We start from the raw sequence: 15,542 nt of genomic DNA, 5'->3' as shown, positions 1-15,542 counted from the left end.
ACAGTGGTATATAGTATCTCATATACCACGAAACAAACCAATATCGCCTAATTTGTATTTTGATGTTCATATACCCCACCGTTTCAACAAAAAAGTGGCTAATGTTGTGCAAAAATATAAGCATACCGTGGACAAAGTCGGTCTACCAAAACCCCACGTCCAAAGAAAAATTAATATTTAGAAAGTGGCCAAAAACCGTCTGGCGCTAAAACTTACTCTTTTCAACTTCCAAGACTCTCAAAACTTCTAACTTCCGAGACTCTCTCTAAAATTCTATCGGTCTCTCTTTTTTCCTTACTTTCTATCGTCCACTAAGGTTCTTCTTCAACTTCTATCGCCAGTAAAGCAGCAGAATAGTAGTGATTTTATTCTACAACTCTCTCCAATTTCGGCTATCAGGTAATTGCTTTCTGCTTTATTTAAATTCAACTTTGGCTGTAAAGTAATTGTTTTTGCTTTATATCATTGGTAGTTATTGATAGGGTTCACAAAAATATTTCTTTCCAATTTTTCTTTGCAAAATTTGGACTCTAAAATTTGGGGATTTTAGTGTAAACATTGCAGACTTGTTATGGGACTTGAAAAAAATCGGAGAGTAGATAGATTATGTTCTGTTGTGGTTTAGGTTTAACTTTGCTTAATCTTTTCTTTTGATGTTTAAAAAAAAATATTTCCCTCGCTATTGTTCTTCACCTGTTTAGTTGATGTTTATTTTATATTTTTAATTTTCTTTATGTTGCAAAGAAGGAGCATAATCGTAGGGGGAGAGGGGTATGTTCGATCGTGTCTCAGAATCCTAGTACTGTAAAAAAAAAAAACACAACAAACAAAAACAAAATCATGTCCATAAGAACCTATACATACTTTTTGACATTCATTTCTTATATGGTTACATGTATATCGAATCATTTAACCTTTAACATTTCTGTGTGACGTGTGTTTAAAGTTCCTAGTTATATTTTTTGCACGGGTATTTCTAGCGTCCAACAAATGCATGTTGATATCAAACAAGGGTTGTAGGGGGGATTTAGTCTAGATGGAGTCGTGGAGATCATAATACCAGATTGTTTTGCGATCTGCATATATGGACTTGTCTTGGACACTGTCAAGAGATAGCCATTGTCGGGAGTGTTGTACAGGATTTCCCCAAGATGGAATGTCTATGTGGCAATGCCTTTTCCTAGTTGTTTAGTGTTTTCTAGGCTTCACAAAATCAAAACAAAAATTCAAAGGACAATGCTTTTATTATAGGAAATTTTTAATTCTTCTTGCAGATAATGAGACAAAACACGAGAAAAATTAAGTGACCAGCCCCGCGCTTCTCCAGTGAATGGTCTTAATGGTTCCAATATATGTGCTTTTCTGACAATATTCGACCCTTCTATTGGAGGCCAAGAATCCTACATACAAAGAAAAGGATTTTTGTGGTAGTCCTAGCTTTTTTGATGCTTTGAATAGCTGATCCCCAGAGGGCTTGTGCGGATCACTCTGCCATGGCACGATCCCCTTCACATGGGTTATGAGGGATTGGCTTTCTAGAGGTGCTGAATTCCACTTAGTACTTACCCAGTACTCACAGTCTCACAGACTCGACTAGGTCCATAGTTTAGTGCTCATCCCATATCCATACAAGTAACCTAAATATTTTCTGAAATTCATTCAAATTTTCGAAAACCAATGTGTAGCCCAAACCGAAATAACAAGCCTTAACAATAACTGTTGGACTAAAGCCCATGTCTTGCCTTCCTGAGCTTCATTCTAAATTTTCATGGCAAGTACAACAGAATAAGTACAATGGTGGTTACCTACTTACCTGGATCTAACTAAGTAGATCTGTAATGTGTCGTCTCTATACGCACTGAAAAGTGAAACATAAACCCAGTGGTTTTGAGGTTATATGCAGGATGCAGTATGCTACACCAATTTTCTAGTTGAAAAGATGAAGGCTTCAAAGCATTTGTAGAATGTAGGTAACTTGGTATGCAAAGAAGATGATAAATTGGCGATTCTTTTGATAGTCAATGACAATGTACAGTAACGACCACCTATACTCACCAAATTACTCTGAGGGCAGTTCCACAGGTGTGCCTACCAACATCAGAGTAGGTCAAGTACTCAAAATACAATCAAAGACCTAAGTACGGAAGGAGTAACTTGGCTTGAAATGGACGTATAGTCTTGTGAATATAATGTAGATGAACTGATGGCCTAGTCCATTTTTTCTGTCTATTTTCCACCTTTGTGCTCATTTGGTTCTACCAAAATCATTATTGGTCTACAATGCATCAGCCCATGTATTTGTCCGGCGGATAGATGAAAGCGGACATTGTTTTCCTTCTTACCAGAGCCTGATAAAACTTGTACAATTAGGGGATCTTGCTAACCAAAAAATCCTTTGGTTGATACTAAACTTATAAAAGAGGTGAGGTGGGGGGAATGTAAATATACTCAGCTATTAGAATCACTAAGTTATTCCTAGTAGGCTAGTACTTTCAATTGAATCACCTTAAGAAAATCGTTACTGTTTGTCAGAACTCCAGAAGGATTTGAGCAAATCATTCGAATAGATTTTGTATCACACTGCTTGCCATGTGTTTAGTGCTTTTCTTCCCCCAATATAGTAGGTGCATTGATCAGGTGTTTGCATTCCTCAAATTATAATTCACTAAACTGCTTGGGGATATTTTTCATTGAATTCCATGTAAGGTCCCAAAATTATATGAAATCCCATAGCACTGTCTCGATGCGTCAAAATGTGGTCCAATGAAAGGTTTAGCAAGGTTTTAGCTCTCACCAAATACTTGCCTTTTTAGTAGCCTAGTAAAACTTGTAATGGCTGGTGATGGCATGTAGTTGCCTATATAGTGGCTGGCAGTTACAATTTTTCTTAGTGGCTTAAGGTGTTTGACTAAAAAGAATAAGATATGGTTTGTTCTCATTACATAAACTGGTTTTAGAAACTTATGCCTGTTGTTTTATTTTTAGTTTGCAAGTTTGCTTATTGTTAATTGATATATTGGCCTAGTGATGGCATGTAGTTGCTTGTATAGTGGCTTGGCAGTTCATGTTTACGGTTTTTGTTAGTGGCTTAAGGTGTTTGACTGAATGAGTAAGAGATGGAGACTGTTCTCGTACATAGACTGATTTTAGAAGCTCTTATGCCTGTTGTTTTACTATTAGTTTGCAAGTTTGCTTATTGTTGATTGATATATTGGGCAGGAACGCCTGGTTGATCATGATTTGAGCTGACAAATAGATAAACATGTACTCAACGGTAAAAAAATTACTAGCTTTCAATTTGTTGATTGTGTGTGTGTGTGTTTCTTTTGTAAAGTTAGGGTACTGAATATTATGATTGCTAGGAATTTCTAGTATCAAGACCCTAATCTTAATGCGACACTTAACTATTTCATTTTAGTCTACCAAGTATCTAGGTGGCTGGCCGGGCACATGTAAGGAAAGTAGGAATTTCCCCATTCATATGCCTAAATCCATTCCCACACTACACTTTTGGCACCTTAGGTTGATTAGTACAAGGTTATATTGTATGTTTGTATTTGCTTCAACCACTAGATTGAGCCAAAATCTATGAATTGCATGATTTTATCTTGCTTAATCACTTTTTTTTTTCATGTGTATGTAGTACTTGTGTATTGAATTTCTGACATTGAGTATGGATAAGCCTTGGATGACTATGGATAGACTTTCTGATGAATACGAGGAAGGGGTCAAGTATTTTATAAAATGTGATGGAGAGCATGTAGGCCCAGACAATCTTAATTTCATAAGATGCCCATGCCTTAATTGTGGAAACCACTTGCATCAGAGTTTGGACGATATCAGGGATCATCTGTTTCATGTTGGTTTTGAAAAAAGTTACAGAACGTGGATATGGCATGGGGAAAAGCTTCACAGTGGAAAGTCCCGAAGTGTAGACACACATGAACCTCCATGTCAAGACTTTTATATGGAAACCCCATGTGATTTTGGGGACACGGTTAGAATGGTTAATGATGCATATAAGAGTTTCACGGGAATCACGAAAAGCTTTGTAAATTGCTTGAAGATCTTTGAGAGACCTTTGTACAAAGGTTGCAAAAGCTATACAAAGTTATCATCCCTTGTGAAATTGTTCAACTTGAAAGCCGGTGAGTGGGTGGTCGCATTAACGAGTTTTACCAAGCTATTGAAGGTGTTGGGAAAAATGTTGCCGGATAATAACGAAGTGCCACAATCCATGACCAAAGCTAGAAATATTTGTTTACGTTTGGAATGGAAGTTCAAAAAATACATGCATGTCCCAATGATTGCATACTTTACATAGGAGATGAGTACAAGGATTTAACTAGTTGTCCAACTTGTGGAACGTCGAGATATCAGGAAAAGAAGGGTAAAGCGCCTGCGAAAGTTTTGTGGTACTTTCCGCCTCTCCCAAGGTTTGCAAAGATGTTTCAATCCGCTCAGACATCAAAAGATTTGGTATGGCATGCAGATAGAAGAGTAGAAGTTGATGGTCAAATGCGTCATCCAGCCAGATTCTCCAAAGATGGAAAGAGGTTGATAAAAGGTGGCGAGTTCCACGAAGATCCAAGAAATCTGCGACTTGCTCTTTTCGACGGATGGGATCAATCCACATAGTAATCTCAGCTCTAGGCATAGTTCTTTGCCGGTTATGTTGATCACTTACAATCTTCCGCCATGGTTATGTATGAAGAGAAAATTTCGATGTCGACAATGTTGATATCAGTCCCGAACAACTTTGGTAATGATATTGATGTTTACCTTAGACCTTTAATTGAAGATTTCTGAGGCTCTTTGGAATCGGTGTGGAGGTTTATGATGCCTACAAGCAAGAATCTTTTACATTAAGGGTTGTTCTACTGTGGACGATCAATGATTTTCCTGCTCTTGGAAATTTAGCTGGGTGTAGTGTCAAGGGATATCTTGCTTGTCCAATATGTGGTGAGAAAACTGATTCTACAAGATTGAAACACTCGAATAAAAACATATATCAGTCCCATAGAAAGTTCCTTCCAAAAAATCATCGTTATCGAAGGCAAATGAAGGCATTTAATGGTCAGCAAGAGTTAAGATCACATCCAAACCCGTTAACTGGAGAGGTGGTTTCAGAGAAGCTCAAAGGGATGAAAGTTAGATGGGGGAAACCAAAGCTGGTGATTCCAAAGCCAAAAACATCAAGAAAGAAGTCAAAGGCATCCAATGAAGAGTCACAAACACGAGAGAAGCGACCTAGCGCGTCGATGAGAATGAAAGTGGTAAATATTGGAAGAAGAGATCCATATTTTTGAGCTTGAATATTGGGAATTCTTGGCAATGCGACACAACTTGGATGTCATGCATATTGAGAAAAATATTTGTGATAGCATCATCGGCACACTACTTAATATTAAGTACAAGACAAAAGATGACCTCAAAAGTCGCCTAGACCTCTTAGAAATGGACATGAGGAAGGAACTAGCACCAGAGAAAAGGGGAAATAGGACATATCTTCCACCAGCATGTCATACGTTATCTAGAGCTGAGAAAGTAACAGTTTGCAACACTTTGAGTGAATTCAAAGTGCCAGATGGATATTCTTCACATTTTAGACACCGCGTGTCGATGCAAGATCTAAAAGTGTTTGGTCTCAAGTCTCATGACTGTCACATATTGATGCAGCAACTTCTTCTTGTGGCAATACGATTAGTGTTGCCAAAGCACGTGAGGTATACCATCACTCGGTTGTGTTTCTTTTTCAACTCTCTTTGCACCAAAGTAGTGGATGTGTCCAAATTAAAGGAAATTCAAGACAATTTGGTCCTCACTTTATGTCTACTGGAAATGTACTTTCCACCATCGTTCTTTTTTGACGTCATGGTGCATCTATCTATTCATCTTATAAGGGATGTTGAGCTTTGTGGGCCAGTATTCTTTCGTTGGATGTATCCATTTGAGAGGCAAGTACACAGAAAATTGAATGAACTACTTTCAATAATTCAGTAAAGCTTCATCAATTTGATTGTTTGTTTGTTTGTTTGTATTTTCTCTTTTTTTGTTACTTTTCGAATATTAGGTTCATGAAAATACTAAAGGGCTACGTGCGGAATCGAAATCGTCCAGAAGGATGCATTGCTGAAAATTATATCCTTGAAGAAGGTGTTGAGTTTCTTAGCGAGTACTTATCTGGAGTGAATGTAGTGGGAGTCCCATAAGTTAGAAACATGGATACTAATGATACAGAGAAAGAAAATATAATTTCTAAGGGAAAGCCTCTTGGTGGTATGAATGTTGTTGAAGTCGACGATAAGACTTGGGAGCAAGCTCATCAATGTGTTTTGGAAAACACTAATGACGTTCAACCTTATATCGAGTACATTAGTATAGGATTTTGTTTTTCCTTATTTCACCTAGACAGATAATGGTGACCAAGCTTTTTTCTTAACTTGATAGGAAGCATATGGAACACTTAAAGCTTACTTATCCTCGTAAGTCAGCCAAATGGTATCAAGATGAGCACACTCGCACATTCATTTATTGGATTCGTCAAAGGGTAAGATTATCTGAAATTATTTTACATCTAATACAACTTTGCTAAATTCGACTAAGATTCTTGGATAACTTGGATAATCAGGTTAAGGAGGAGGCAGCAGTTACCGGTAACAAACTTTCAAACACCTTGAAAGTTATAGCTCAAGGACCTCGTCGAGACATTCTAAAGTGTTCAGGCTATGTTATTGGTGGATACCATTTTCATACGAAGGATCATGAAGCTTCACTAATAAACCAAAACAGTGGTGTGGGTTTAATGGAGACAACAGTGCAAATTTCTAGTGCCAAGGATAAGAACCCCGTTGTTTCAGAAATGGGTTACTACGGTGTTATAACTAAGATATGGTGCTTTCGACTATCCGGTACTCAAAGTCCCAATATTTAAGTGGATTTGGGTTGACAACAGAAATGGCATCAAAGTAGGCGATTTGGGTTTCACTTCATTGACCTTGGTAGAATTGGACATAAGGAAGACCCTTTTGTGATGGCCTCTCAGGCCAAGCAAGTCTATTATGTACCTGACCAACTCGATCCAAAATGGTCAATAGCTTTGAGGACTCCTGAAAGAGACTACCTTAAGGAAGGGAATGAGGATGAACTAGATCATACAAGTAGTAAAGTCTTTCCAGATGTCGACTTCCTTAGTTAAGGTGCATCAGTATCATCTTATGCGCGTGTAGATTGTGAGGGGACTTATGTCGACCCTACCTCTAACGATTAAGTTAGAGCATGTTATGATTTTTTTCTTTCTATGGGGATGTTTGACCAAGTTTGTTCCTTTATTATTTGACTATTGAATATTGTTATTAAATGTGAATTCATACCTACTTTGATATTTATATTTGCCTTAATACTTTAATTCATGTTATGGATGATCATTTCTCTTATTATTGTTTAATTAATATTGTCCAAGTTATTGATACCTAGCTTATTTCATATGTTGTTATTGGTTAAAGTCTTCATGTCTATACTCGGTATATAGGAAATCAGCATGGATCCAGGAGAGAATTCTGATTCTGATTCAGATATGGGAGTTGACGAGACTTCCGATACACCAATGGAAGTTAACAATACACAAGATTCAAGTGTAGAAAGGACAGGAAGAGGAGCAGTTCAATGCAAAAGGATAACAAAAATGAGAGAGGGTGAACTATTGAATGTTCAATACAATGAAGATGGTCAACGTATAGGGGAAGGCGGAAAGGATTTGGCAAGCTACTCTGGTTTGTTAGCAGAGTCCCGAATCTCTATTGTTGATTATGAAAATTGGCATGATGTTGGCATGCTGTCGGAGATGAAGTGAGAGACTTGTTATGGGATACTATAAAGGTAAATAGCTCCAGTTGTACTATTAATTGTCTAATTAGTCTTAGGTTATTGTAACTTTATAGCTTATTCTTTTTTTATAGGCCAAATTCAACTTGACAGAAGACGAAAAGAAGGGTGTTGTCTCCGATATTGGTGAGAAATGGAAAGAATTCAAGAGTCGGTTGACTAGGTACTATATCACTCCCTACAAAGATCAACCTGAAAAGCTTTTGAAGCCGCCTAAAAAACACGAGAAAAATATTAGACAAGAAGATTGGGAAAGATTTGTGAAGTCAAGACTGACACCAAAATTTCAGGTTAGGATAACTTATTTTTGTTAGTTTGATTGGTTTTGGATAATTGTATTCATTTATGGTTAACAAGCATTCTATCTTCTGATACTTCCTATTGCCTTCTTCTCTAAAACCTCAGCCCATGTGCTCTTACTTTCTACTGGATTTTCTATCGGGTGCGGGTGTGGGTAGTAATTTGGTAGTCTCTTTAGTCATAGTCTGGGGGAGAGTCTCACGAGTCTAGACGCTTGCTAGATATTCATAGTAATTTGGTAGTCTCTTTAGTAATTTGGTATTCATTTTTGCTTTTTTCATTCTCATTTTCATACTAATGATTAGTAGTTTTTATATTCTGTCTCTTCGTTCCAAATATCATAGATTCAGTATCCGACCTACTATTTCGGAGTCGCTCAAGAAAGAATATGGGGCAAAATATTTCGGAAATCAAAAGCTGGTGGTAGGAAGAAGAAATAGTTTAGTTGGATTCTTAAGTCGTATCGGAGCAATGGATTCTAATTGCTACCATACTCTGGTATAAGTCAAGCAGTCTTTCTTGTGACTTTCATTAAATGTTTTTTTCTTTTAAGTCCACCAATAGGAGTTTCCGAAGTTGGAGTGATTGATTTGTAGAAGCCGTTGATGTTTGATATTTTCATCATTATAACGGCAATGACATTGACGTTTGTACTCTGAAACAGGTTAACATGAGAAGCTCTTTGTGAAGAACTTCCCATTCAAGTCGAAGTCCGCCAAAGCGTGAGTGGTACTTTTAGTATCGGTTCACATACACCATTTAGCGAGGCTCGGATGCTTGTCTATGCTAATTAACCTAATAGCCTTCGGGTTTACTTGAAAAACTCATCCAGATAGTGTCAATGCTCTTGGCGCTGCTGGTATGTGTAACTTGTGATGGCTGTGAACATCACCCAGTAATTTTCTATCTAAAAAGGAAAATAAAAATGTAGTGGAACCTATACTCTGTTTTTTCTTAGTCTTCCTTTTCCTGAGGTTGAGTTCTTAACCTACAATTGGAAAAAGTGAGAAGAATAGACTCTCGTTAGGGCTATGTTTATCTTTTTGGTATACTACATATTTGGAATATTTTCTGGTACTAGAACGGGGGTAGTTGAGGGACTTGGTAGGTGGTTCTACAACAGAAATTCCTATTGAAGGTGCAAATAAACTTAGCTTTTCAGGTTTTAGAATGGCTGTTGTACGAATGTGGATGTCATGAATGAAGGATAAACTCCAATTCTTCTACTATGACATCAGCTAAAAGTTGGATTGATTACAACTTCTTGGGTCAGGGTCTAGAGCTACTTATCGTTCGAAGAACAATTAAGCCTCGTGAGTCGGGGCTGATGATGTTAGCCTTTAGGACAAGCGGGCGCTGATCCCTTCGGAGCTGTTCGTAATGGCCTTCACTCTTTCAGGCCAGATGGACCAAAGAGAAAGAGAGTCTTTGTAAAGGTAGTAGAGGCTCTTGTTGATGTGGAAGGGATGGTACTACTTAAGTGACAATGATTTGCCCATAATTTTATGGACAATCAAAATGGAGAACATAACAGGGGCAAAGTTATAGAAAAGCCGAGTAAATAACTTCCAGTCCTGTATGTTCCTAGTTGCTTGCATCTATCTAGCTCTTAGTGTCCATGGAATGGCATTCCCATTAAAAGCTTTGACTGCGCTGCGCATGTGAATCGCCTCTATCCAAATTCTATTCGGTGCATCTCGAAGATTTCTTTTGCCAAAACAATAGCAATACACTTTCGGCTTGAAAGGAAGTAACCTGTCCAAGTCTAGTCACTAAGACTCCCACCAGCGCCAAATTTCTTTCCTTTCACATGATACGGCACCCGCTCTGGCGAGGACTCGAGGGGCTAATCCATCGGTTTTGCATTTAATGACATTACCCGGTGAAGTCTTCTTAGTATCAAAGTACGTTCTAAACATCAAGTCTTCTTAGTATCCTTAAATGTCATTCGAACATCAAGTCTTCTTAGTCCGCCCTTCATTACGAACATCAAGTTTTCTTAGTATCCTTAAGTCTGTAGGTGGCGGTGTGCATCCTACCCTTGGATAGCCAACTGGAAACTTTATTGCCCTTTAAGACCTCTCTTTTCATCTTTGCCCGATTGGAATTCAGTAATTCATGGTCTGTTTGGGCCAAATCATCTCAAGCTATAGGTGCAGATATGCCTATCTATTAAGGGCTCTGCCAGTTAACTGTTAAATTACATGGGTAAGTATTTCCCTTTCATAGAGAACATTTTAGGTTTAATTTGGTCTACGACCAGTTTTCAGTAAATTATTTTCCCTGAAAACCGCTCTTCCATCCTGAAATCAGTCATGAATTACTCGTGTTGCTAACTGTTGTTAAATATAAGTTGTATAAAATATTTCCTTAAAATTAGAACTTTAGTAGGTCTCATCTGTTTACAGCTGCTTCAAGTAATGTTTTTCCCTGAAGTCGCTCTTCCATTATATTCTAAGCTTTAATTAGTTACAGGGCCCCAAGCGTAAGCTCACTAAAATTTTGTTTGCAACAGAGAACGAAATGAAACTATTATGACGAGTGAGAGTTGGAGCTAGGCAGAGGAGAGTTAGGAGCTATAGTTGTGTCAGTGAAGAGTGAGGAGCTATGGCTTATAGGGAACGGGTAGTGACGTTATGCGGAAAGCTTTGGCTTACCTTTGATTCTCCTTCCAGTTTCGATGAAATCCAGGGCATTGCCAGTTTCAGAGGAAAGGACTTCACCTGCCTTCCCCCCTCTGATTTATAACTTGTAGTCGACTTTCAGGAAATGCTCGGAACAAGGATAACAGAGCTAAAGCTGAGGTCTTGTCAGAGCTTGAATGACGAGCTAGAGTTGGAGCTATGGATAGTGACTGCTATCTTTATATATGCATTCCTTGTAGGGTAGCTACTACTGCTATGTAAATAGAACCTTCTGCTGCTAGTGCTAAGTAGTGACTTCATGCATCGGTTAGTTCCTACTGCTAAGGTTAGTGCTAAGTAGTGACTTCCTGCATCGGTTAGTTCCATTAATCAAACTGGTCAGACTATATAGGCTAATTTGCTGCCTTTTAGTCTGATTATGTGTTCTTTCTTTCTTGTCTTTTCCGGGTCTTACGCGAGAGAAAATCTTAACAGTGACATCAAATCAGAAACTACACTATAGTTGACCAAATGGGAAGTTCCCCTCTTATAAGGAAGCCGCTAAGGAGAGTTCCTGTATGTGTCCAGCCTCTGACAACACTTACAGGGGAAGGGAACAGAGTTACACGCAAAATATAGACTCGGAACAAAAGGCAGAAACGAAAAAGTGGTGTCCTCCATATTTCACTACTGCTTACACCAAAGAAAATACATATGTCGCCAACATTAAGTCATGAAAATCATGTGACTAAGCCTCGAAATGTCTCATTCACTCTTTTGTTCTCCAGTCAACACAATGAATGTTGTCAATATAGGCCCTAACAACATGGCAATCACTGTATGCACAAACCCATGAACCACAGTAAGCAACTTTTAATAGTTGGTTCTCTAAAAATTCTTTACTTGTCTGTTAATAGGAATGTGACCTCCCCAAATTGCTGCTGTCATAGGATGTCATCTACAAGCGGTATTTTCGCACATCTGAACTCAGGCAACCCCTTTGATAGTCTAGGATTGTGTGCCAACCTAGGTTGTTAATAGGAATGTGACCTCCCCAAATTGCCTTTGACGTGTGCTGTGATAATTAATTCCTTGATTATTAAAGACATCCAATCACATTAAACCCATATATTGTTTTTTATTCCTAAAGATGACTAATTCCATGTTTTCCAGGAAATTAGCAAACTTAATTCACAGCGGCGAGCAGCAAAAGTATATAACCACGGGGCCGGGCAAGGCGGGATTTGGCGATATTGGAGAACAATTGGTGAGTACATTGTCTGTCTCAACATTTATACATGTAGGCACTTTGTTAATTTGTTTGGGTATGATAAACCTTCAACCAAGAGTTTCGAAGACATGCATCGTATTAACCCTGTCGTTTGCGTGATTATTTTGTAACCATAGAAAAAAGAGTTGGGACCATCCTTTAATGGAAAAAATCGAAGGCCTTCAATATGGAAAAGAGCTTACTTAAAAAAAGGAAAATATATTGAAGTAGCTACGGAAAGAGTGGCTGAAAAGACTGTAAGTTTTCTAATCGTTTATTATTATGTTTTAATGTTAGACATGAATGCTTGTTGTGATTTGGATTTGCTAAATCCTTGTTTACTTCAAAACTTAATTGAAGGATGTGCTGACTAAGGAAGTAGAGGAGGGAAAGGTAGTTATTGAAGGAAGTCAAGACATCTTAACTCTAGCATTGGGCACACCCGAGCATCCTGGTCGCACTCGAGCAGTTGGAAAGGGGATCACCCCCACCACATATTTCCATGTTAACAAACGTGGCTCAAAGGAACATGTTACAAAGTTGGAATCAACAATTCAAGAGTTAACGGGACCAAAACTACCGTCTTGGGGAGAAGGCGTTAGGTTCTTGTTGGATAGAGTCGAGAAGGTTGGAGGACAAAGATAACTCCTTACCATCTGAAAAAATCTCTTCAAACAGCAATACGAGTGTCAATATTGATCAGACGATACACTCATCTGGCAAACATCAATCTGGTAGACTAGTAAAAAATGCTCAGCAAGTAAGTTACTACTGTGAATGTTTCTTTTATTTTTTTTTATTGGTAACCTGCCATCTATTTGTGCATCATTCATCGTTGCATCTAGTGTTTGTGCAACAACAGTTTGACCCAACCATTTTATGCATTCCTACCTTCTAATTACAAATTTTATTTTTCTGACTAATAGCTGAAAAAAAATGGGAAGGCAGCCCAACCTCCATCAAAGCCCAAAGCAGATCATGGTAACAAAGCAAATAATAAAACACAAGAAGGTCAAACACCATTTTCGAGGCTAACATCTGGTCTAGGACAGGCAAATAGCATTTTACACGTGATATATATAATTTTAATAATGTTGCGTGGTTCTAAGATTTATACTTCAATTGTAGGGCCTAGAGTGTAATTTGGCTCAATCTGATCGTGTGAACAAGGTAAATAAGAATAAAACACGGGGTCAAACATCATTTCAGGGTCCAACATCTTGTCCAGGAGAGGTAAATAGTGTTTTACACGTTATATATATAATTTTAAAATGGTTCAAAAATTTATACGTCAATTGTAGGGCCTAGAGTGTAATTTGGCTCAATTTGATCATGTGAACAAGGCAAATAAGAAAACACATGGTCAAACATTTGGTCTAGGGGAGGTAAATTGTAGTTTACACGTAATATGTTATTAAAATATAATGTTGTGTGCTTATTATGATACTTAGACATTTATATAGGAAAAAGAATGTTATTTGGCTGCGGTTGGCCGAACAAATATTATTCTTTGAAGGCTTGGTATCTGAGGGAAATAAACGAAAAGAAATTCACGGTTACCCTTTGGGACTCAATAATATTAGGTGTTGCGGTTGTATCGCTTGTTTGAAGAAGATTTGTCCGTCTTGCTCTTCCTTTACAAGTGAATGAGGAGCTTAGATATGTCGCAGATGCTCTTGGCACACAAGTTCCTTGGCCAAAGGACCATGTCTATTATAAAGGCGACATTGAGGTAAATAACAAGATTCTTTAATATGAAGTTATATGATCGATTTCTGAATTTGGCTTCTCTTTTAATAATTGGTTGTTCTGAATTTTTAATTTAGGGAAGTAAAAATCAAACTAGTGATAGTCATAATCAAGGTGCAATAGATTCGTTTGTGGGATTCCTCAATATGGCGCTTCCAGGGGACCAAGGTTCGATACATTTTCCAGTAGGAGGAGAATTGTTTGGAGATAATATGGGTAGTTTCATTATGGAGAAAAGCGATATAATGGATGTATGTAACATGGGTTGGTTAGATGCTGCTATTTTGGTGGTATACATGATGTTAGAATATCTGCAAAATTTCATTGTTGGTGTTATCGTAAATCTTAGATATTCATTTTCATTGGAATGTATATTAAAGTTTTAATGTTTAATTTTTCTTTTTTAACCACACATGCCTCTGATCTTTTTGTAGTGGACATTGGGTTTTGATTGCTATTAATTTATCGCGAATGACTTTTAATTGGTTGGATTCGATGCATAATCTACCATCTAATGATATGGATATCTATTTTAACAGGTTTGTCATGATTGTGTATGTATATGAAATAATTAGATCATTACGTGCTTATCTTTTACTTGCTAATTAGGTTACATTGATCTTATTTTGAAGTGCGGTCATGAAAATAGAAAGATTTGAAGGGAAAAGAAGTAAAGGTCCAGTGAAGTGGGAGAAGATTATGGTAATAAACAAATTCTTATGCATACATACTGTGTGTTTGGAAAAATATATACTTATGAATATTTTCCATGTTTGTACTTAGGGCCCGTACCAACCTGGTAGTAAAGAGTGTGGGTATTACGTAATGAAGTTTATGAGAGAAATAATGGAAGCTTGTTCAGATAATTCTTTTGAAAATAAGGTATAATTCATCATACACTAGCATTCTCTATTTTGTGTTACTCTTAATTATTTAGTTATTATATACTTTTTTATCTTTGATCGTGCAGATGACAAATCTATCCCTCAAAGATACATACACACAAGAGGAACTTGATGTTGTTCGAGTTGAAATTCTTAGATTCATCCAGCATAATGGAGCGTTCGAGCCAAGTGTCGAGTCTTAGCTAGGTTTTGACCCTTTCCAGTTAAGGTGTGGTGCTTGGTCTCACCATTTTTTTTTTTTTTGATATTTTAGATAGACAAATAGATTGTTTTTTTTTATTGATGCAACAAGTTAGGTTATTATTATTTTGATATAACAAGTAAATTTGGATGTTTCTTTCATTACTGATGACTCAAAAAAGTTCAAAATTCTTTTAGCAACTCAATGTCTTTTTGTTGGATGTGTAAATTTATTTCTTTTGTTTGTGTTGCACTATGAATTGTTTATTTGAGCAATGTGTTTTTAAATCCAGTGTTGATATATATGGTGAAAATGGGCAGGTTGCATGTTGAATGAATATGATTAGAATCAAATAATTAGGTTTTTATTTTTAAAAAAAAAACTATAAACCACGGTTTGATAAGAACCGACGTATAAGCAGTTTATATAACCCACAATTTGTAATGACTATACACCACGGTTTGATAAGAACCGAGGTATAATCAGTTTATATAACCCACGGTTTGTATCCAACCATCGTATATATCATCACTATTTCCCACGGTTTGTAAATATAAGAGCAAACTTTTTGGACTATTAACCACAGTTTGTAAATCCTAATACCACTGTTTTACTCAAAACCGTAGTAT

At 37.2% G+C, this 15,542-nt stretch overlaps 1 protein-coding gene and 1 long non-coding RNA gene across 2 annotated transcripts; both read left to right on the top strand.

Moving 5' to 3' along the window:
* The first annotated feature begins 3,694 nt into the window (after window positions 1–3,694).
* Window positions 3,695–5,309, top strand: LOC147511046 (uncharacterized). The gene is made up of 3 exons (XM_086598338.1): window positions 3,695–4,148; window positions 4,325–4,556; window positions 4,802–5,309. Exons 1-3 carry the CDS (start codon window positions 3,695–3,697, stop codon window positions 5,307–5,309), a joined length of 1,194 nt encoding a protein of 397 aa, XP_086454464.1.
* A 9,148-nt stretch (window positions 5,310–14,457) lies between these two features.
* LOC147511045 (uncharacterized) lies at window positions 14,458–15,018 on the top strand. Its single transcript, XR_015216913.1, has 3 exons — window positions 14,458–14,529; window positions 14,611–14,709; window positions 14,798–15,018. It is a non-coding gene; the product is annotated as an uncharacterized LOC147511045 (long non-coding RNA).
* Window positions 15,019–15,542: the final 524 nt, after the last annotated feature.

Source organism: Coptis chinensis, chromosome 3 (assembly GCF_015680905.1).
Source record: "Coptis chinensis isolate HL-2020 chromosome 3, ASM1568090v1, whole genome shotgun sequence".
Classification (NCBI taxonomy): domain Eukaryota; kingdom Viridiplantae; phylum Streptophyta; class Magnoliopsida; order Ranunculales; family Ranunculaceae; genus Coptis; species Coptis chinensis.
The sequence above is the reverse complement of the archived record's forward strand: the minus strand, read 5'-3'. Positions and strand labels throughout refer to the sequence as shown.